Source organism: Agrilus planipennis, unplaced genomic scaffold (assembly GCF_000699045.2).
Source record: "Agrilus planipennis isolate EAB-ADULT unplaced genomic scaffold, Apla_2.0 scaffold229, whole genome shotgun sequence".
Lineage (NCBI taxonomy): Eukaryota > Metazoa > Arthropoda > Insecta > Coleoptera > Buprestidae > Agrilus > Agrilus planipennis.
The window spans coordinates 309,570-334,297 of NW_020438917.1; the positions used below are offsets into that span (position 1 = coordinate 309,570).

The following is a 24,728-nucleotide window of genomic DNA, read 5'->3' on the forward strand; positions in this document are numbered from 1 at the left end:
CAGTTTCTACATTTACATTTAAGTACATTTTAAATTATGCATATGTTTTAAAATAGTCTCTATTTAAATTAAACTAAACAGTTAAAAACGGGAACCAACCCCTAATTTACTACCTTAGAGGTAGAATTTTTTCTTAAAATTTAAATGAGATCACTCGTGAAATACAAAAGGAACCATTAAAGTCGATTCACAATCAGCTAGAAAATCGTGTAACACACAAAAAGATGAAGTCAAATTGAAAACCGAATCTTCTTTTTTTAATGTTGATTGAAAATGAAAGCATTTATAAAATATTTTCGCAAAAGATTCATTTGTTGTAATTGCAACGTGCAACTGTTTTTCTAAATTGACTTAGTTGTTAAAATTATATAATTTAAAAGGAATGAAAATTCTTGTTTTCATTATACAGTTAATTTACATTTTTTTGTTTAAACTTTTAGTTGGCAGGTTTGGGTGTTCTTGGTGTTGCGATATGGACAATTTCGGACAAATATCAATATGTAACACTCCTGACAACTGTCACCTACGAGGTCCTTATTTATTTCCTGCTATTTGCAGGAGCACTAGTCCTTTTAATAGCAGTAATCGGCTGTTGTGCTATATCCAAAGAAAATAGGCCAATGCTTATATGTGTATGTATGATGTATTCTACTGACAGTTATTAATTATCCTGGCAACGTCCTTTGCAGTGTCTAATGAGTTAATGAGGTAACAGTTCAAGGAATTTTCAGGAAACGTGAAATACCTACAAAATAACTAAATATCTTTTATTTTTTCATACTTTAATACACTTATATGTACATGCGATAAAATTTTCGTCTTACTGAGAATTCAAAAGCAGAATTTTGTGTGACACACAGTATATATGCATTGTTTTCTTACAAATTTGTTACAAAATTGAAAAAGCACGAACATACTAATTATCTGATGACGTTGCAACTTGGATTTAAATGTTTTGGATTGATTGATTACGATTTTTTTTAATTGTATTTTCTTATTAACTTTTTCAGTATATATTTGCCTTAATTTTAATATTTCTACTCGAAGCAATGGTGGGATTAATGTCATATGTATACGATGAGCAACTTGAAACAGAATTAGAAATGAATTTAAATAACACGTTTTTAACAACCTATAGCATCGATGAAACGAAAACCAAAGCTATAGATTTTTTGCAAATGGAAGTACGTATATGCAATTTTTGCTTTCAATTTTATTTTTATTTCCTAATTGATTATAATCGTTGTTTGGTCAGATTCTACGATCAAAATAACGATTGTTGTAAGTATACTTTATTTTGGTAACGATTTAATTTTTTTCCTGCAGTTCCACTGCTGTGGGGCAGTTAGTTTTGATGACTGGAAGTATAGTAGATGGAGGACTGAAAATCTGTCAGGAAAAAATTTAGTTCCCGATTCATGTTGTAAAACAATTTTACCAGAATGTGGAAAGAGAGACCATCCATCAAACATAAACTACAGTGTAAGATGCAATAATATATTTAAAATTGTTTCTTTTGTACATTTGTAAAACAAATGAGTGATTGAGATTCCATTTTGTTTTAGGGTTGTCTTACAAAAATGGCCCACCATATGAAATATCATTTGTTTGTTTTATGTGCTGTCGGATTAGGCATATGCGTTGTCCAAATTATAGGAATAATACTTTCCTGCAAATTGTACTTTAAATTGAGAAATGTTATCGATTACGACTAAATAAGCATTTAATATTTTATTACTGTAGAAGTCAGTAACATACGAGGCTAACTAATTTATAAATTAATTATTAATTATTTCTTACATATCATAATTGTACAATGTATATTGTTATTTACTGTTTTATACGAAAATAAAATTGCAGTAAAATCATTTAAATTGTTTTCTTGTTTTTTTTACCATAAAAAGGAATTATAAGTTTTGAATTCCTTAAAAAAGGTAAGACTTTTGCACTTAATTTTTAATATAAGAATAATACACTTATTGCAAGTTTCAACAATTTATTGTTTCATGCTTCTTTGGAAGTCACACAAATGGTCGTAACCCGGTATCAGTATTTTACTTAAATATTGGGATATCAAGGAAAATTTACAATTCGATGTCTAGTAGTTTTAATAGTCCCGTTAATTATTATTTATTAATTTTAACCCAACGTTTCGATCTGTTAACCGTCTTAACAATATAGCAACATATTACAATAGCTACTTTTAGTTTATTTATTTGTTATTAGTTGAAGTATACAACAATAAGTATGATTATAAACATAGATGCACTGTTTTAAATGCATACAATCAATTGTTTTTATTTCCGTGAATATTAATTCCCTACAACAAAATATCTTTCGATTTCTTTCAAATGCAAGCAAAAGGAGTCTTTTACTGGAGCCAATGCTATAATTAGCCAAGCTGTAGAAGCTAAAATAGCTCTCCAAAAAGACAGATGCTTCCACAAATAAATCTCTTGATGATTTATCTGAAAAATAAAGCGTTTATTTGCAAATATCACACATCAACAAATATTTATTACTATTTAATTTGTTTCGCTATTCAAAACAAATTTAGAAAGACCTACATTGTTCAGTACATACATGCAAATTACGTAAGTATAGCATCAACGCTACTTGAGTAATGTTATTTAATTTATATAATAAATGTACAAATTGAATTACTATTATTTGTGTATCATAAGAAAGCTTCTTTCTTACCTCGTCTATTGTAGAATTGTTGTGCAAAATAAAACTAATTTTGTCATCGGTTTTTATAGCAATTAAATGGACAACGAAGCAGACCAAGTAAATCAAAATGACAATAGAACTTTTCCTCCCAAAAATGTAGTCTTTTAGATGATAATAACTTAAATGGGATATGTCATACCTGTAAACCAAATTAATACCTATCAGTAAATATATCGTAAACTACGTCTAAATAGGGACTTAGGGATCTGGATCCTTTCCTCTTATTAAAACTTACACGAACAAAGATTTTTAATTTTGATTACTTTTAATAATTATGTAATACTACAGCATTCGTCAAATAACCAAATGCAATTACATAATTTTAATCTCCTACCATTAAATTAACGTTTTTTTTTTTTTAATTTCAAATACAGTCAAAATTGTTCTAAATAGTTTCAAGTTGATTGTGACGATGGCAAAAATACGAAATATTTTTTATAATTAATAAATATTTGTCTTTGTTTTACCATATTTTTTTCATTAAAGTATAATAATTACATCTTGCAAACTATATGCCTACTGGAAATTATTAATAAGTGTCTGAAACTGACAATTTTCAATTAGTTTTTTGATTCTTTACATTTTGCGTTGGCAAGAACAGGAAGCCAAAAATAAGTAACGAATACCTTGTTTGTTTGTGTCCTACTTTCTGACTAAACGTAACGTAATATACCTACAAAATAATGTTAAAAATATCGTCGTCATACCTGTCGAAAACAGACACCAGGCAGATAACCACCAGCAAACTAAATAAACATGCATAAACGTCACTGTAATAAGCATAAGTTTCCAAAAAGTCTTTGCTGGATGGTTCTTCGGTGACACTGAGGTAACAGTAATGTGCCAGAGCGATTCCACCCAAAAACCCATGGCACAACATTGTAAATGGTAACCATTTCTCTTGATAACAAATCGCAATGTTAAGAGGTAATAGAAAACTACTGGGGCTAGAAATTATAATTATCAAATTGTAGGTAATTGTGTATACTAATCAAAAATTATCGATTTTTCTTACCGTTTTGGCTCATCAAATTGTTTAGCTGGATTAAGTTCAGTTCTCAAAGTAGGTTCGAATTTGTTCTTTTTCTGTACGTAAATTTTATCGCTTTTCTTCGGGCTTTTTCTTACCTTATCCAGTTTAGCTACATCTTCAGGAATATTTTCGAATACATCGTCTTGAAGTTCTTCCAGTGCCAATGTTATTTCCGTTTTAGGTTCGAATTCCTCGTCCCGTTTTCTGTGTTTCTTTTTGCCCGATGAAGTAGACATTGGTGAAAATTCTCGTTTCTTTTTCTTACTCTTTCTTTTCTCTTTTGGTATCATCATTTCTCTGCTGTCACCCAAGCCTACTTCCTGATCTGTCGTGTTATTGTGCTTTTTCTTGCGCGACTTGGATTTTTTAAGCGAATTCAAAATTTCATCGTTGTCCCTGCAAATCATAATATCCTGCATACTGTTATACATATTCCTTTCCAAATCCAGGTCTGTATATTCTTTACGTTTTCTGTAATGTTTTTTCTCTTCCGGGCTTAACATTTCCAGGTTTCCTGAGAGTTCTTCTGGCATTTTCTCGTCCTCATAAAAGCTTAGACTTTGTGGTCTCGAATCGCTAAAATGATTATGTTTATTAATATCCCTTTTCATTTCGGTTTCTATCAAGCTAATTATTTTTGTGTTAATTGTCGATTCTCCGTCAATGGAGATGTCCCTGCTTGGCGTACGTTGGCTGTAGTTGGAGTTTTTGTCGTTATTTTTGTCTTCCATATTGTAAGTCCTGTTGGATTCGGACATTTCATCTGATTTTGATTCTTCTGAAGGAACGTCATGTTTGAGTGGTTTGTGAACTTGAGCCACAATGTCTTGCTTGACTTCGTCCTTCTGACGATGCTTTCGAGGACGTGGTGACAATTTCGAACTCATATTACTTTACAACTTGTAGATTAGTTTCGGAGGATAATTTGTAACTCTCTGTAAGGTTTACACTAATTTGAACTAGATATAACTAATTTATGGTATGCACTGGTAGTTTATATTGACGAGGGTATCATAGAAACGACGTTGCCATGATAATATTATCGATTGAAACAACTTGGGGAAGGCGCAATCGTGGAAAAGGCGCAGATGGAGTAGGATATAGGGGATATGACTAAAAGTTGTAATAAACAAATCTTCAATTTTCCTTAATTATGTAAAATGAATGTAATTAAGAGTTTGAATAATTTATTGAGTTCATCTTGTGGCAAAGCCCTAGTGGTATTCTGTTTTTGAGGGGATTCGACCCACTACAGATACAGACAAAAAACTTTGTATTATTGTATTCTCTCGATATTAATAAAAAAACTGCCTAATACAAAAGGTACAAATGGACCTAGATAGCAACAACAAACAAACTTGAAAGGGGGTAAAAATAAAGAAGTGATTTAAAAAGTATCTTGATTTAAATTTCTTTCTTAATCATTCCAATTGACAAAAGTATTAATTAAGGACGAATGGACGAAGCTTTTATTTATCAAAAATTATTCGTTGTTTTCGAATTCTTTATTTAAAAAAATTACTGTACACAGTTTCGTTACAGTTCCAAAATAAATAATTCAGTATGAAATAAATAGAATATAGCAGTATCTTACAGACACTACAATAAAAATTATATTTTAAATTATGTATTAGTGNGGGAGGCTGACGTGTCCTTAAAATGTGAATGGGGGGGGGGGATATGTATAAACCAAGTTAAACAAAATGTAACTACACACTGCGTTACAATCTGCCTTAGTGTTAGTTAGCCGCCTTTGAAACCAGCACTGATTTTAGAAATGCTTAGGCAGAATTGAAAGAGGTGATTTATTTGAGCGGACAGGGAATACTGATACAGTTCTTTTATGTACAAACATCGGAAACTTCTTTCCACACTTGTGAAAATTATAATTAAATATATTTTAAAAGTATAAAAATTTAAAAAAAAACACGTAAACAATCGTGCTGTTCAACGCGTTTATTATAACCACAGTTTTTTCAAGATCGTCAACTTTATGAATTTGAAAGGCTATGAATTAGTAAGATCTCACTTTAGATTTGGAAAAACCGAGTAACCTTGGTGATGACGTACAATAGTACAACATTCAATACCTATGTCATAATATGACAAACATAACACGAGTATCATACACATATGCAATAAACATCTATCTGGTTATAACAAACTTTTATCGATTTTGTTAATGTTAAAACGTGAACGTTTTTTCAGCCATCTGGCATTTTTTTGTCAGTACACACATACGGCTACGTACAATTGTTGTATGTACAATAATAATTAGGTCCAGCTCAAATGGTATAACATAAATTATTCATTAATAAGGTGGACTTTCCAAACGACTTGTTTTTGTTATATTTTGAATGAAATTGACTTTTTTGTAAATGCAAAGTTCTTATATAATAAAAGGTAGGGTGGAGCCCACAATAACACTTTATGGGTTGAGTGATACATATACTAAATGTGACTGTTCATGACTGAACTTATTAATAAAATTCAGATGACAATAACTTGTAGATACTACAAATATTTGTATATGCGTCATCATTTTTGTTTGTTTATTCAAAAAACGAACTGCACAGGCATCATCTGTAACACCAGCCAGTCTAAATCCGTTACTAAAAATTTTCCCACTGAAAATGGGCTAGCCGTGGTCTATTTATTTTACACGAATCAGGAAAAAAATATATCATTACATCACTGAAACGTTGCCACTTACTTTTTTTATTATTTTTGTAATTTTTTTTCAATATTTATCCAGGTATCATCATATTTCCTTACCATGTAGTGTTACAATTATAAATAATCATATTATTAATTATTATTATTGCATCTAGGTAATATGTAGATATGAGTATTAATGATTATAATATAATAACATAATAACAACAAATATTTGGCATAAGTATTTTTGTTTATCTCTCAGTAAAACATAAAGTTTAGAAGATCAATTTATATGTATGACCTTACGTATATATATGTTGCAATGTTTTTGTTTATATATATATTGTATTAATGGATATTTAGTATAAACTAACCAAGATTGTTCATAGAACTTACTTAGGTAATATATCATAGATATATGGGACCAAAATCACCGACTTTCAAGTCCTCCGCATAGTCCTGAAAACTCCAGTATTTGCTCTGTTTAAATTACCTTTTTAAACCGGCAAACACCCAGGAAGTGGACCAATAGGGGCCATACTTGTCGGCAAATAATTACTTAAATTTAGGAATTTAAACATTACCTGTGGAAATTACCTTCCACTTACCTAAAACCTAACTACACGTGGTAATACCGCACGTGTTTGTTTCACATTCTGTGATAACTTCAAGAATGCAAAACAATTTTTATTTTTTACCGTTACCAATTTACTTATTACATAACGCCCCGAATTTTGTACAGATTTTAGTTATGAGTAGTTAATCGTAGTCTTTAACGTTGATGACCAAAATACAATAATCCCGAGTCGAAAAATTGGCACTCATTTTATCCTCAAATGAACTATTTAGACTCATTTTTTCCTCATTTAGACGTTTTTAATCTCAGATACCTCAATAAGTTTTCATAAGACTCATCACATTGGATTCTAAAAAGTCTCATTTTATTCTCAATGTCTGCAATCCTATGGCAATAGTCCTCAATTTAACCTCAACAAGAAAAGAATGAGACTTTTTGAAGACAAAATGAGGTTTCCTAAATAATCTTTACTCCTCAAAAGTCTCATTTTGTCCTGATACGGGAAAACCGCGGATAAAATGAGACTTTTGAGTCTTGTAGTTTGAAATATCCCTAAAAATTCTATTGAGATCAAATGAGGACAAAATGAGTCCCAATTTTTTGACTCGGGATTTCACCGTAAAGAAAAAGTGATAAATGTTTACGAGAATTACGGTATTCCGATCAAAAATCTACAAACTATTTTATAATATACGAAATTATCATTTACTTATTACAAGTTATACGGATGACAAAACTGATAGACCAGTCTTTGAGATCTTTCCGTCTTTTTCATTATACCTTTTTTGTAATATTGCCGTATTGACCTACTCAGTTTGTCGTAGTTCATAGCTGGCCTGTTTTTTCGTTTTCCCCATAGTTTTGCCACCTTCACAGAATCTTCGATTTTGAAGATCCCTTTGCTGCGATCAATCCATCTGATACATGTACCATGTACCTGTGGAGACGCTAGCAATTCCTTGAGGAATTGCCACAAATGGATGTGGGAGCTTCCAGTACCGCGAGATGTCGAAGGTTTTGATTCGACCTCCATTGGAACTTCCTCATCCTCATCTGGAATTAAAATCAATTTGTCTAAACCATAAAATAATTATTTATATAATAATTATTGTATTTGGTCTTAAAAGGTCGATGACGAATTGTAAATTATTTAATTTAAAAGTTTCTGGTGCCTTCACCAAAAGTTGCATTAATTGCTAATATTTGGAATAGTAGAATTTTTTGTAATTTCAACTGGAATAATTTTGTGTTCCCTTGAGATAAATAGATAGAGAAGGTATTAAAACCCAGAGGGTGTTATGGAAGTCAATGAGAAGTAGACGAAATATGTTGGTAGGACGAATTCTCAGGCATGAAGAGCTAGTTAGAGACATACTGGATGGAGAAACAGAAGAGAGGTAGAGGTAGATCTAGATTAGATTAATGTTCACAAACAGATAAATATGTGGGATGTTCTAGTTTTAAGAAAATGCAAAGATTAGCTCAGGATAGAAAAGAGTGGAGGTACATATCCAACCAGTCTTAAGACTGACGACCTTATGATAATGATGATGATGATGATACTAACCATACACAAATGTTTAAAAATCATCTGATTAGTACTTCCAATTAAAGATCTACCGTTTAATTAACCTTTTATAAGTGCAAATGTTTTCTTGTACCACATCTACTTACTACAATTAATTAGTTATAGTCTTGTGTTAATGTTTTTTTTTTATTTTTAATGTTACAAGCAACATGTGTAAAATACAAATCGTACAACTGTGTGCCGAGCAACGGTTCACGTTTCTTGGTAGGTAAGTCTCCAATTTAACCTTTAAAACACACCTATGTGTGTATTAATATTAATACCATTATGGTATTGCTTAACCGTTTATGGAACTTGTATACTTATCTGTATAAAACACGTATTCAGGTATTGGAGTATTCGATACAACATATACTCGTTAGAAACATTTATTCGTACATGCATTAAGTATGTAAATCGTGTATTTTTATATTTGTATCGATACAGTAAAGTAGTATAATAATTATAATAAAAGCGTGTTGAGTCAGATGACAGTTACCTACTTAGAAATCCACTTCTGAAGGACGACCACTATACGGATAGATAGACCTAAACTTTTTTATTTTAACGCCACACAGCTTCCCAGAACGTGGAGCTTAAATAAAAAGTTGATCTTCTATCTAATAATGCTACGGAGAATTAGTTTGTTTGCGAGGTGCTATTTTTTTAATTGACAGGAAGTTAATAGGTTGGCATTCATAAGAAACAGGAATTGGAGCACTGTAAACAATTTTTTACCACACCCTTACCGAAAGTATCTGCGATGTTTTTGTTCTGATTTCGGGAATGAAAGCGCAACATTCACTCCCGGGTAAGAAGTCGCATTTACTATTTGTTAGGAAAGGAATTTATCGTTGTTAGAGTCGCTTCTTCTCCCCTAGTGATGAGTAAATACCAAGATCAAAACCAAGACTGTTTTTATACTAGGAGGACCAAGATCAAGACGGAGTGAACAAGACCAAGATTAAAACTAAGAGCGAATGATCAATACCAAGACTAAAACTAAAACCAAATATGCAAGAATAGACGAAAAATTATTGTTATTATGAGTTAAACTATTTGAAGCAAATGTAATATATTCTTTTGTTGGAACGAAACATTTTTAGTACTTATTTGAAACTTTCAGTTTGAAGAAAGAGATTTACAGGAATGTCTTTGGAGTAAGTGTACTTTTCTTTCTTTCTATATCTGGATAACTCATGGTTGAAAGAGACAAACTAATTTTTTTTTTCGATATTTTTTACTTCCTTCAAGTACTATTTTGTTTACTAAAAGGTCAATTTAACCGTTGGAGAAAGGGCCAATTTATGCATTGGGGGTGGGTGAACTTTTCCAGTTTTAATTTTCAAAGCTTTAAAAAAGGCTTCGTTTGTATTATAATTTAACGAATTTGGCGTACTCACCATCAGAAACATCACCGCTGGAGGTGTTGCTGGATGTTGTCTCTTGTAACCATGGAATACCTAAACCACTCTCAGAGTGGGAGGCTTTCCAAATTTCCAATTGAGCGTGAAGAATGCTTCCACCCTAGAACAATAGAGAAGATACATTTTTTTTAAAAAATATCCTTTATATTTAACACAAAAGCGTACCAAGGTAATTTTCAAAATTAAATTAAACTATAATTGGTAGCGAGTACTATAACTATTGTAATATAATGCAAATTTTGGTTTTTTGGGAATTTTTGTTGGAAATAATGATATATCAGACGTTAGATAACTGAAACATCGCGATCCTTTCTTTTTCTGATAAAAGTGCTTAAGATTGTATGACTTTTCAGAAAGCTCGATTATAATTGGATCGATATAATTTTTTGATCTCTTTGTCATTAGACTGCTAATCAAGAACGTAAAGATCCATTATATTTAGGGCCAGCAAGACTATTTTAATGCTTTTAAGTAGCAATCGATCTGTAGTTTGTTGTCCTTTTCAAAGTTAGTTAAATTTGACGTGATTTTACCCAATTTATATTAAGATTTCCCAAAAGGCGTTTCAGAATCTTCCATAAAAAGTAAAAAATATACTTGCAATGTATTTATTGAAAACAGAAATTTGAAAAATAAAAAGTATTAGATATCTATGTACAATGTAGTCGCTGTTTAGGGCTTGGCAGCTTTCTACATCTTACGTGGTCGATTCTTTTGCATACGGTGACCAAACCGAACAACTTCTTGCCGTTATTTTTGTATCTTAAGTGGGTCAAAGAGAAAGACTTTCTCCGTTTTCATGAATAACGATTACCATGCCTTACCCACCGATATACATATATATGTATATATATATATATATATAAACTGATGTGAAATCATGTTGACTATTTTGTAAAGGTCGCCAAGTGACTTTGCCCGCGGTGGTGGTTGATTGCACCGAGTTTCAAAGAGAAAACAAGAGCAACATTTGTTGTATGTGTGTGTCTTAATTGCTACAGTCATTATCTCGAACACACGAAAACAATTAGATAAGTTAACGTAAAATAATACCGCGGTCACTTTTATCGTTAATGAATAAATTAGTTGGAACACAAAGAAATGTCATTTTTTATAACTTACCATAAGAAAAAGGACGCAAGTGTGGTAAAAGTTGAAAGAAAAACCAGCTACTATATTAATTGCTTCTTTAAATTGTATTAAAATATCTGTATCTAGTCCCCACATACTTTATTTTAGTTAAGTTTAAATTCGCTTTGTATCTACATTAGTTTAGTTATGTAAATATATGAAGTTATTATAATATCCACAAGAGATCTTTGATATTTGAGTTAAAAATGTGTCTAATGACGTCAAAAATGCGTTTAGAACATGCTAAATTAATGTTTAGATATCGATCGCATATTTTTGGATCTTCGAATGCTTTGAATAATTTCAACGTATACCGAGTATGGAATTCTGTATGTTTCGGGTAATTAACTTTCTATCAGAAGTACCTAATTAGTTTGACTTTAACACAACATTTCAAAAGTTTGTAACTTTTTTGTTTTTCCGCCGCGCCCATCGGCGTCCACGTTTCGCACCCACACAAGGCCGTGCTACAAGCAACACATAACAATAAATAATAATAATAATAATAATAAACAAAATAGCGTTTAGATTTTACTTTCGATTAAAATTCGTCCTAAAAATCGAAGGAAGGTCATGAAGGCATGCGGAAAATGGGGGTCAATTAGTTGCGTTCCTAAGACGGTCTGTAATATGGTACCTCGTGATGCAAGGTGAAGCTAACGGTTCACTTATGGGCTTGGCTATTCAAGATGGTCAATACAGAACCATCACGAGTTGTTATAACTGCCAGTCACAGTGGCACTAAAACCAGTTTCTTCCAATTAGGAAGGTAATTATTTAAGAAAATTGCGTTAGATTACTTCTGCTAAATAATAACATACTACATCGTACCATTTATCTGCTAAAAGAACAGTAAATTTATTGATTAAATAGAAGTTGAAACTATACAGATGGGTACTTTTATGGGTAATGTGATTACTTAGCAATACGTACAGTTTTAATTTAACAAAAAGAAACATAATAATTTATAATATTGTATTTGATTTATCGTCGTTATAAAGATGTTGACTGTTCTTAAAAAATGAATGGTTATTTATTAAATTGGAGAGTTTTTTATCTTTTTTATTGGTTGATTTTAGATACTTAGGAAGTCAGAGAAGTCAGGATGGAAGGAGTAGTAGGGATATAAAGCTTCTATGCTCGCGAATGGTTAATTTAGAAATTCGAAAAAGGTTGTTAAAGGTATATGTTTGGAGCACGGCATTGTACGGGTGCGAAACATGGACGATGAGCGCGGTGGAAAAGAAAAGGTTAGAAGCGTTCGAAATGTGGTGTTATATGCGGATGATGAGGATATCGTGGGTAGAAAAGGTTAGAAATGAAGAGGTATTGCAAAGAATAGGAGAACAGAGGACTCTATGGAAGTCAATAAAAAATAGGCGAGATAGGTTGGTAGGACACCTTCTTAGGCATGAAGGTCTAGTCAGAGACATATTAGAGGCAGAAACAGGAGTTAGGAGGGGTAGAGGTAGACCTAGATTAGATTACTGTTCGCAAATAGTTAAGGATGTGGGCTGTTCTAGTTTTAGGGAAATGCGAAGATAAGCTCAGGATAAGAAAGAGTGGAGGTGCGTGTCCAACCAGTCTTAGTACTGACGACCTTATGATGATGATGATTCACGATTATATTTTATCAACTAATTTTTTTCTTTCTTTATTATTAAGTAAATTACTTTTTACTAAAATATTTAAACTTGGTAAAGAGACTGTGATTGTTCCTCAGGTCCCCCGCTTTCTTTATTCGAATATTTTATAAGCCGATCATGTTTTATGTGGTTTGCTATTCGCGAGGTGTTTTTACCTACGTACGTAGAACATGTAAACCGTTAGTATTTAAAATAATACAATATTCAAGACATTGCTCGGCGAACAGCAATTTCTCTTTTATTGTTTCTGTTCTGTTTCCTTTGCAGTTTACAAAGTTAATAAATTAACTAATAACACGTACAAGAATGTATGATTCTAATGAAAATTTAATTGCAAATTCATGTTAGCGGAAAATGAAGAAAACGTTGAAGAAACAACTCGAAAAGTCATTTGTTGTTGTTGTAGAAAACAATTATATAGCCATTTATTAAAAATACATACCTTAGTTCTTAAATGGGACAAAGGTATGCACAAAAATTTTTACTAAAACGATTAATTAAATATTTTTGTGAACAAGATTCCCGATTTTTGCGTTTAATTTATTTTTCTTGTTTCAAAAGCAACGAATTTTTGTAGATTTTTAACAACCTTGTTCATTTCTATTTGTTTTTTTAAACATTCACTAATTAGCACGTTAATAAGTAGCTTTGTAATCATTAGACAAATGACCAACCTTTGCTGGGCGTCATTAGACCTTCCCCCTGGCTGCTGCCTTTCTAATAATTTAGCAATTGCGTTGAATTACTCATAGTTCTCAACTGTGATTGCTAATTTTTAGTGGTCTTTATATTCACTGAATTAATTACACGCTATTTTGAACTTTCTTTTATAAATAAAAATAATCCTTAAATGATATTTACCTGCGAGATCCTGCTGCTGAATTCTTCTTCAGTTAATGTTATCAGTTCATTGCCTGATAGGTTCCATTGTTCTGATGATGGAGAGGGTAAACCAAATTGGTTTGTGGTATATTTTAACCATGAAAAGACATTGGCTGAAGTCCATTGATAGGGATCTAGTAAAAAAAAAAACATAAACTATAATTAGGTCTCATACATTTGTTATATTATAAACAACTTAATTTAGATATCATCATCTTCCACTAAAGTTCTTTTTATAATTCAGTCCATGTTTCGGTTATTCTTTTAAGTATTTAACGCGTGCCGCTGTTAAAATTAAGCTTTCCGAAATTTTTGCGGTTATCTTAATAGGATATTTTTCAAAATCCGGCAGATTAGCAATTGTAATGGAATAGAATCTATAAATATAACTTGCAAAACATGGAATTTACGTCGGAGCGTGTGAGTTGAAAATGCACCGTCTACCTACACATTTACGGTTTAAACGCGTTGGTTGCTGGAATTACGTAAAGGAATTATCGCAAGGACGAATATGAATAAATCTATCGGAGGGAATACAATACTAATAAAATTACAACAATAATACATTACAATCGATTGTAGGAATCTTAATAAGTCGATTTTTTCATTAGCGTTTTTTTATTGAATAAACTATCGATAGCAATGTTAACCAAGAACAGATTTATTTCGTTGGGTAGGCAAGGTTATTATGAAACAAATAGTCGGAAGTGCAGAAATATTGCTGCTAATGGTTCTTTGTTTAAATACATTTACCTGATTGTGATAAAAACACGCTTTAAAACATTTAAAACGTGAATAACTATATTTAACTAGGTAAAAAAACATTACCAAAAACCATCTACAAAAATTAAATTATGTACTAGATGCATTAAAAAGTTAAGTGATGTTTTCCGTAATTTAAATTAATATTTATCGTCGTAAAATATTCAACAACGAAAATATAAAATTTCTGAAAGAATGCAGGACTTGTTGCACATTGTATCCTTATTTTGAGAAAAAATAAATCGGATAGTGACATAACTTTAGAATAAAGGTCAATTACAAATAAATACGTGTTATCTAATCAAAAGAAATGTCATGATCTGACTCACTGACTCATCAACGTTCAGGCTAAACTCTTGGGCCTAGTTAGCCGAAATTTCGTACAAAGGAAGGGTATTTCGAAATTCAACCCTTAAGGACTGTATTTCTGTATTTAGACATTTATTTCGGAGTTTTAAAAAACTGTAAGTCTTACCTTTAGGAATTCCCAACGTTTTGCATGTGTTATCGATGTCCTTCTTCATGTGTTCGATGGCGATTGTGAGAACAGGATCAATTTTTTCCCGTGGAAGTTGCTCTTCCGTGCATGTAATTTCGCTTTGTTCAGATTCTTCCATTTTAATTTCTCCCTCATGCAAGGGGAAATCAAAAGTTCTTATGTTATATCTCCTTTGAAAACTCGTATCTCTTAGCGCTTCCCTCAGAAGTTGATGGTCTTTAGGTTTTTCAGGTTGTTCTTCAGTTTTTTCGTACGATTGACAAAACAGGGATTCCCCAGTCTGAAAATCTTGTAGAATCGTCCCAAAATCGACGGAATTTTCTTGTTTTATCTGCCTGTCCAATGGAGTATTTTCCAAAAAATTATACAGAGCTTTCTCTGACGGGGACGTTTGTGTTTGAGGGGTTTGTTCGTTTAAATTTTGTTGCGAAACCAGACAGGAGTTGGTGGTTTGTAATTCCTCTTTTATGTAAGGGGGCGAATTTGTATAGAACACCTCCTTTTTTATAAGTTTCTGCTGTTGAAAATTGTCCGGAGACTGGGGATAAAATGTGGGCGAATGGGGATATAGAGATATTTCCGGAGAATTGGGATACAAAGTTTGATTGTCAGATAACGGCGAAGGGAATCCGGAATATTGACCGTTAGGAGACAATAAGGTTTGATAAGGAGACAACGAACCCGAAGAATAAGAACTTTTTGAATTTGGAACCTCTAAATAGATGCCACTCGTGGGTGGCGTTAAATAATTTTGTTCTTTTTTCGGTGGGTCGGGGGTTAATAGTTTCTGAAAATCGGGTCCCAAATCGATGTCGTTGTTTTCTGCGTTGTCGTTTAAAGTACTTGAATAAAATGTGGTGTAGATTTTTGGTTTTCCTCCGCATGTCGCGGGCGGGGGAGAGTATGTGTATAGGGGGGTTGAGGGTGACAAGTAGGGAGGATTATCCTCTTCTCCCGGCAAAAGACTCAGATCGAAACTCTCGGCGAACGTGCTGTAATCACACGGTGGGGTAAAACCCGCGGACGGTACTGTTTGAGGCATCTGTAACAAACAATAAGAAAATTAATAAAACGAAAATAGAAAAATTAGTAAATTAGAATTGAATTATTGTTCAACGTTATTTGATCTACAATTATTCTGTTGCCGTTTCAGAAATTTTATTAATTCATTTCGCGATTTGTTTTTAATAAAACCTGCGATGAAAGTTGTGTCGCTATTCGTTTGACTTTTTTTATTTTCTCGTCGAAAAATTTCACCATGAACTATTTAAAAGGTCTCAGTACGAACGTCTTTTAGAGGAAATTGACTGTCATACTGCGAAAGTGTTTCAAATATATGTATATGCGTCATCATTTTTGTTTGTTTATTCAAAAAACGAACTGCACAGGCATCATCGGTAACACCAGCCAGTCTAAATCCGTTACTAAAAATTTTCCCACTGAAAATGGGCTAGCCGTGGTCTATTTATTTTACACGAATCGGGAAAAAAATATATCATTACATCACTGAAACGTTGCCACTTACTTTTTTTATTATTTTTGTAATTTTTTTTCAATATTTATCCAGGTATCATCATATTTCCTTACCATGTAGTGTTACAATTATCATTAAAGAACTTAAGTCCTTAATTAAGTTTAAGAAGGTTTGCTCAAGTTGTAATGTTTCATATATAATAAACTTAATTAACGACCTAAGTTCTTTGATGACAATTGTAACAGTAGATGGTAAAGAAATATGATGATACCTGAATAAATACTTGATATATGTAAGTACCTGTAAGTAGTTTCTCAAAATTCATTAATTACATTCTGATGACACCTTTACAAATTGTACATAAACGTAATATTCTATAAAAAGATTTGACATAGTAGTCAAAAATTGCATTTTTTATTTAGTTAATGGCCTTTAAAATATGTTTTTGATTTACGGCTAGATTACGGTAGATAATTTAGTTCATCTTACTGTATTAAAGGAAAGAAATAAACGAAGCGGGCATTGTAGAATCCTTTTTAGGGAGGAAGCAACTATGGATTTGGGTCGATGTGGAAAAATGATCTAAATTAATTTGATTCGATTGAAAATAGACTCCTTTTTAGAGCGGAAGCAGTAACAGGTTTGCTTTTTCCTGAAGGAATCAACTAAATTAATTCGCTTCGATTGAAAATGTTAAATGATGGGAAAATTTCGGAAAATAAAATGCAAAGGGTAAGTGCGTTCTTCATGCAATAAATTGAACAAAGAAGCAGTTGAGAATGTTGAAGGACCAAGGAATTTTGACTCACCTATAGAAATCCATTTACCGTTTCCAACTATTTAAAAGTTTAATCACAAATGAGCTAACAACTAAACAACAAATAAAAAGAACTGATCCGTATAAATTCGTAACATGGACTAGCACAAAATAGATTTCTGTCTTTTGCATTCACGCATTTTCTTGTGGTTTATCTGTCCCTCTCTAAGTTTTGCGTCACCTTGACTTGAGTGAATTCACACACTTGCTTTATACAATAGAACAGCACATTTCGGCTATTGCCTCCACTATTATGTTACAAGAACATTTTACTGAATCATTCGTTCCTAGATGTGTGCTAGACATGTGCGTCAAACATAATGTCAATTCGCGATGTGACTTCTTTTTAGCAACTTTATATAAGTGACGGTCTAGTTAAGCCAAAATTCCTAGCTAGACATTTGCCCCACCCGCACATTCTGCAAAAAAGTTTTTATTTATCCAACATAAATGGTTTATTTAACATGTTTATGACGTCTTTGCATTCTATTTTTTTACGCAAGTTCCACATTTTTTTGTAGTCCCAAACATATATACTTAGCTACTGTATAAAATTTAAGAGCTTTTCGGTCGCATTGTCAAATTATTAATAAACTGACAAATACATTTTGAAGCTTTTCTTTTCTTTGCTTGATGATCTTGATCTATTTCGTATAATGTAATTTCTCAATAATTATCCATTCAAGTAGCAGAATAACTACTGTAAATTAGTCAACACAGTTTGTAATCTAAATATGTGCTTTTTCTGTTACTGTGAAGGGAATTATACAAGAACTAGAAGCCTTATCTATTCATTTTTAAGATTATTTATGATGAAAACTTCATACTCCATACCCAACTGAACGTTCAGCTTGATGATTAGATATTGGATTTGATATTGGGGAGGCTGACGTTTCCTTAAAATGTGAATGGGGGGGGGGGATATGTATAAACCAAGTTAAACAAAATGTAACTACACACTGCGTTACAATCTGCCTTAGTGTTAGTTAGCCGCCTTTGAAACCAGCACTGATTTTAGAAATGCTTAGGCAGAATTGAAAGAGGTGATTTATTTGAGCGGACAGGGAATACAGATACAGTTCTTTTATGTACAAACATCGGAAACTTCTTTCCACACTTGTGAAAATTATAATTAAATATATTTTAAAAGTATAAAAATTTAAAAAAAAACACGTAAACAATCGTGCTGTTCAACGCGTTTATTATAACCACAGTTTTTTCAAGATCGTCAACTTTATGAATTTGAAAGGCTATGAATTAGTAAGATCTCACTTTAGATTTGGAAAAACCGAGTAACCTTGGTGATGACGTACAATAGTACAACATTCAATACCTATGTCATAATATGACAAACATAACACGAGTATCATACACATATGCAATAAACATCTATCTGGTTATAACAAACTTTTATCGATTTTGTTAATGTTAAAACGTGAACGTTTTTTCAGCCATCTGGCATTTTTTTGTCAGTACACACATACGGCTACGTACAATTGTTGTATGTACAATAATAATTAGGTCCAGCTCAAATGGTATAACATAAATTATTCATTAATAAGGTGGACTTTCCAAACGACTTGTTTTTGTTATATTTTGAATGAAATTGACTTTTTTGTAAATGCAAAGTTCTTATATAATAAAAGGTAGGGTGGAGCCCACAATAACACTTTATGGGTTGAGTGATACATATACTAAATGTGACTGTTCATGACTGAACTTATTAATAAAATTCAGATGACAATAACTTGTAGATACTATTAATATTAATTTTTAACGTAGTGTTACAGGCGACTGATGAGGATACCGTGGATAGAGAAGGCTAAAAATGAAGAGGTATTAGAAAGAATAGGAGAATAGAGGATTCTATGAAAGTCAATAAGAAATAGTCGGGATAAGTTGATAGGCTAAATCGAGGCATATTAGAAGCAGAAACAGGAGTAGAGGTAGACCTAGACACAAATAGTTAAGGATAGGAAAGAGTGAAGGTGCGTGCCCAACCAATCTTAGGACTGACGACCATATGATGATGATGTTGACTATTAGTGGACACAATAATTATTTAAACGAAATGATATGGGACAATGTTTCTGTTCTTTAATTTATCAAAAATTCAGATGTTTATATGCTACTTTTTATTTTATCCCTAATACCAAATGTAGATATTTTTTCCTGATTTTCGCGGATAACAAAAGCTCAACATTCTCTCTCGGTCAAGAAATTTACTCCTTATTAGAATAGGATCTTAAAAAACACATAACTGAACTTGAAGCTTTGTTTTGTTTAAATTTCTTCCCAATTAGTCGAATTATGCTAATCTACGCAGTATAATATTACACGAGATGAACTTTAGAAGTACAAATCAAAATTCGCTTTTTATTTAATAGATCTTATGACTAATATAAGAAGGTTTTAGACCAGTTAAAGCTAAGACTTTCTCAAAAATCGGAATAAAAACAATCAAGAAATAGACAGACCAATTTCCTCACCCTGTTCCTTCCTTGCGTATAAAGGATTCCCGAATACTAAACAAAGCTCCGGTAAACAATGAATTGCGCTCATTTATCATTTGTTTCAATTAATTTACCCATTATTACTTTTATCTAAAAAAAGTGAATCGTACCTACACATGTAGATACGTATATGATATTGGTCGCGTTTCTTTGATGGTTATTACTGTTATTACTGACCAATGGCTACCATTCCGGTGGAGCGTTCTCTAAGTGGGTCAGTTTTAATAGCGTCAGCATTTTACCTCTTTCTTTTCGTCAGAGCGCACGGTAATTATTAACTTTCACTTCTTGATGGTTCAAATGTCGTTTCTGGAAATTCCTCAATCTCTTCGTAACTTGTTCGGCTTGCGTTACAGCAACAATTAATATGGTTTCTACATTTTTTGTTGCCCAAAGTTACACAACACGAGGGTCAGGACCGTACTGAATCATTGGAAGGAAGATGTTAAACGGATCTTTTACTTATATATACGCAAATGACTTCAAGAAGCTATCAGGATGATATTTGAGACTAATCTTTTTTAATATTTAATAAATTATTAAGAAAATAATAAACTTAGGTAGTAGAAGTTTGCAATGCATCACCACTCGAATCCCTACGTATCTTTAAGCGCGCGTTTTAATCACGCGTGATCCCTGTGGCCGATCGTTCCGCATCTTTTTTCAATGAGCATAGGATACTGGGTAGTAAAATTCCTTTGTCAAAACACGAAACAAATTCCACTCATTAAACTTTGAAATATTTAAGAAGGATCATGGAAACCGAAAAATAAATTTCTTTTGGTTCAACATTTCTAGTTTAAGAAATGGAACATTAGATAAGTACGCATTAAAATGCTAGACGATTAGATATCTTAATTTATAATTTTTCCACTAGTGAGTAAAACTGAAACTAATTAGATGTATAATATGGTAATGCAGCATCTAATATAAATTTTTATTATTTATGTTGCTGTTGTTGAAAACATAATCATATTTGCATCTTTGTAATAATATGCGGCATACTTGTAAACAACAATAGAGTAAAACACTAAATCATGAAGATACAGTATTAAAAAAATACGTTAATTAGTCGCATTTATTTTAATGTGGAATTTATGAACGGTAAAGTCGTTATTTTATCTAACGAATTTCTCATTGGATATCGAATCAAATTAGTTCTTAATTAGTTTAGTCTTGAAGACAATTGAGATATCTTTTTATCCATTTTGTTAAGTATATAACACATTATGAAAGCTCGATGTATATAGTTTAAATAATAATTAATTGTAAAAATAACAAAAGTCAGAGGTTTTTAGAAAAAATGTGTTCACTACGGTTACAGGTCATGTTATCATTAAATGCAAGGTCGGGGTTCATACCATTGATAAGCTGCTTACTTTGCATACGGGAGCTTATGTGTGTGCCATCAATAAATAATAATCGAACAACAAATTTAAAAAGTTTTTAAAATACTGTGTGTTACAAGTTATAAAACAAAAATAAAATGTGAAATAACCTGACGATATAATCCAGTAAATATTTGAAATTTTGCGTACAAAAACGCTCATAAATTCCAAATTTTATTTTATTTAATCGTTAAAAACTGTTTATGTAGTTTCCTTTAAACAAACAATTTACATACGTGGGTGTGTATGTTGAGAGCGTATTTGTATGTATAAACATGCCTTCCAGCGATTTCCACATTTATAGATAGATGTACATAATCGCACAAAAACAGTAGAATCATTAGCTCATCGCCATATAGAGAAGCAAAATTTTAAACAAAAAAAACCAAACACCAAATTTTAAACGCCTTACCGTGTCATCAGACTCCCTATTTCTCGTCGATAGTACCATGATGAAGATGGACGATATAGCTTTCGAAACGTCAGGCAGCAAACACAAAAATCGCGTTCACGAAATAACCATCTGACAATGCACTGTTCAAAAATCCTACGTATTTAATTTTTCGCGCATATGGCAACGAGAAAAAGATAAAAACCAAAAAAAAAAAAGATCAGCAAAGGAAACCGCCTGATTGTAACTTAAGTCAGTCCTGCTCAAAACGCGTCTGCCGATCCGAACTTCATAGTGGCTTTCAACTCAATGTGGTAATTCTTCTTTCTACACTAGCGGCCTACTTTAGCCTTGCAGCCAACAGAGCCAAGAACAAGTGAAAGATAATGTGTTTGTTGTTGATGGTCAGGCAAAGTTAAGCAGTAACAAACACCGTCTTAACTCTTGCTGTACCTGTATGCATGTGTTTTAAAATTAAATCGTTATTGACACAGTGGCAGAACGCATGGGATTTCAAAAAGGACAATACTAACCGAAAATCGAATATACTCAGGAAGGTAATTAATAAGAAACACTTAACAAAAATTAAACATGACAAAAGTTCTGTTGAAAATGTATTAAAGAATAAATTGATTAGTAATAGTAAACACTGGATTATATGAACTGAAAAATGCTTAAAATGTGTTTAATGATAAAGGTATGAACTGATATGCCACATCCAGCATCGGAGTTGGAAGGACTTCTAGAGAAGCTTGTTACTCACTCGTGAAACGTTAGACAGCAACTCCAATCGACGATGCCCTTTAGACCTGAATCAGGACCGCATATCAGCTATATTTAACCTTTGTATATGAAGGAACTGCCCGTGACTGGCTGATTAACTGATGGTAAACGCACAGCCGAAACTATTGGATCGATTTGAATGAGCTTTTGATATCATATTCTAAGGTAAGGGCGCATTAAGAACGCGGATTTTGCGAAGGGGTTGCAAAAGAAAAACAAAGATTCACAAATTGAAAATGTGTGATTGGAAAAGGTAACAAAATTCTATAAAAGTCGTATTTCTTAAACTTTTCGTTAGAATCATGATTCTTGAGTTATAAGCAGTATTAAATGTTTACCATTTATACCTACTGCGAACAAATGTGGTTACATTTATAGTAAATTGGCGGTCTCATTTAAATTTGAAGAAAATATTCCACCTCTAAGTGTGGAAAATCTTTAAGGGTGGAAAATCAGAGAATTTTTCCGATATTACTTTTTCAGTGAAATTCGTAGGAACGTACGGGCAATGTATCGAAGAGTCGGTTTTTATACAACATAAAAAAACAAACCTAAAACGACCACATGTTATCTAAATGTAAAAGTTTACAAATCATTTTATAGGTTCCCTTATTTCTCAAAATCAAAGTTCTTTCTAGCCGTACAGGTAAATGATTCTCTCGCCTTAGAGAGACTTGATTGCATACAATTTAGTGCAACTTTATTTCAAGAATGTTTCCAGTCTGAAAACGTAGGATTTTATTAAAAGCTGTGGCAAAGTCTAAAGCCTACTTATATTACGTTTTAAAACTTCGAGAGTCGTGATTATGTTAATTAGATGTACGATTTTTGAATGCGCGTTAATTGTTACTATGAAGGTAAATATCATTTCCTCATTGTTTAAGTTAGACATTTCCGGACTATTTCTAAATTACAAATAATAAAACCTGTTTCTTTATGTTGCATGATTGATCAAAAACCACGACTTCAACTAGATCAAAAACAAAATCATTCGTTTAACTCTCTGGGAGGTATAAATAAGGTCTTCCACCATGTAGATTTTGTCTGCGATAAACCTTGAACAGTGAATGGAAAACATATTATGGATTTCAACATTTTGTTTATGTTACTTATTTTTTAAAAATTGCTGTTACAAAAGAAACACAATTAATAGATAGTTATAGGATTTATTTAGTGGATGCAATCGATGATAATTGCATTCACGACTAATTGTGATCATTAAATTATGTAAATGGGAACTAATGACAAGGTTAATAATTTACCTAAAATATTAATATTTATCGTACACTTTTTTATTGTTCCGATTCTAACATTTTTATGTTAATTCATTCGTATATAAGTGTAGAATTTTATTCCAGTTATCATAAAAAAAAATAGTCTAAACTAAATCATATTGCTAAGTCTAATACATACCTTCGATTTTACTGGGTCTCTCTGCAGCATGTACAACTACAAAATGATCTCTTTTCACTTCAAGATCGTTATGACAAATGCCAATTTTATATGATTAGAAAACAAAGTATTTCAATTAGTTAAAAAAATAATTATAATAATACCTATAAATGGTATACGACAATAGTGGGATTGACGAAGTTACACCCATTTATCCAATCATTCATTCATTCATTCATTCATTCATTCATTTGTTTATTGCAATTAAACTAATTAATTAGTTTCACAATCAGTCTTCTAATCCATTGAAAATGGACTTTCACTAAGTTTTTGTTTGATGACGTCCGAAGTTTGAGAAATATCGCGCTGCATGCGTATATACACGAGTAGAAAAAGCAGTTAAATGCAACTAATGACAAAAAATTAAAATCACGCTCACAATATTTATTATCCGGCATAAAAGTTTAAACCAATAGAATATCACATGAAAGTTAGTTGTGCGTTGAAACGACTATGGAAAATCGATATTGTGTAATATGCTATAAAAAATCACTGATGATGTTTTCGGTTTATGTAAAATTAAATAGAAAGTATTCCTTACTTTGATACATACATATAGAGTTATCTGTGCCATATCGGTGACAAACATATTTCTTAATACTATCAAAATAAGTAATCAACAAAATTTCGTAAACAAGTGCAGTTTTGTTATTTAAAAAGAGTTATTTTTATTTTAAGATTGGAAAATAAGAAATAAGAAAATTCCGTAATCGTTATTAAATAAGAAAGATGTTATCTAATAAAATTAATAAATTATTTGTTAATCTCATTTTTTCAAGTTTTTTCTCAAATAAGTATATGCATCTGTTTAATAATTTCGACTATTACTTGGTGAAAATCCATAATATCGAACAAGTAACGCAACTTAAAAGAATTTTTTTGTAAAATACGTTTCACCAAGCATTGGTTGCAGAGAGTAGTCTCCCTGAAGAAGCCAATGTTAGAACAAGTCAATAGCAATATTAAGTTGCATATTATTTTAGACGACTTAAAAGCTT

At 31.8% G+C, this 24,728-nt stretch overlaps 3 protein-coding genes across 8 annotated transcripts in view; 1 reads left to right on the forward strand and 2 right to left on the reverse strand.

The window, feature by feature from the left end:
* The window catches only part of LOC108741080 (CD151 antigen), a 20,315-nt gene extending 18,599 nt beyond the window's left edge, over nt 1-1,716 (forward strand). For 3 of the 4 annotated variants that reach the window (XM_025973677.1, XM_025973676.1, XM_025973678.1), the window contains exons 3-6: nt 440-632; nt 1,011-1,184; nt 1,327-1,482; nt 1,566-1,716. In XM_025973677.1, the coding sequence (XP_025829462.1) occupies nt 440-632; nt 1,011-1,184; nt 1,327-1,482; nt 1,566-1,715 (673 nt within the window). In that variant the 3' untranslated portion in view covers nt 1,716. The remainder of the gene's footprint in view (nt 1-439; nt 633-1,010; nt 1,185-1,326; nt 1,483-1,565) is intronic. The other variant, XM_025973675.1, reaches the window with a different exon arrangement.
* A 233-nt stretch (nt 1,717-1,949) lies between these two features.
* On the reverse strand, nt 1,950-5,393 carry LOC108741081. The gene is made up of 4 exons (XM_018475702.2): nt 3,746-5,393; nt 3,438-3,677; nt 2,701-2,869; nt 1,950-2,468 (listed from the first exon to the last, which is right to left on the reverse strand). Exons 1-4 carry the CDS (start codon nt 4,648-4,650, stop codon nt 2,313-2,315), a joined length of 1,470 nt encoding a protein of 489 aa, XP_018331204.1. The 5' UTR covers nt 4,651-5,393; the 3' UTR covers nt 1,950-2,312.
* Nucleotides 5,394-7,531: 2,138 nt separating this feature from the next.
* On the reverse strand, nt 7,532-24,095 carry LOC108741103 (DNA-binding protein D-ETS-4). Of its 3 annotated transcripts, none has more exons than XM_018475743.1 (5): nt 23,692-24,095; nt 14,889-15,954; nt 13,631-13,785; nt 9,969-10,092; nt 7,532-8,051 (listed from the first exon to the last, which is right to left on the reverse strand). In XM_018475743.1, the coding sequence occupies exons 1-5, from the start codon at nt 23,719-23,721 to the stop codon at nt 7,711-7,713; spliced, it is 1,716 nt and encodes a 571-aa protein (XP_018331245.1). In that variant the 5' UTR covers nt 23,722-24,095; the 3' UTR covers nt 7,532-7,710. The 3 variants fall into 3 exon arrangements, with proteins under 3 accessions (XP_018331245.1, XP_018331244.1, XP_018331246.1); XM_018475742.1 differs by lacking the exon at nt 23,692-24,095 and adding an exon at nt 21,517-22,555; XM_018475744.1 differs by lacking the exon at nt 23,692-24,095 and adding an exon at nt 17,196-17,604.
* Between the last annotated feature and the right edge of the window lie 633 nt (nt 24,096-24,728).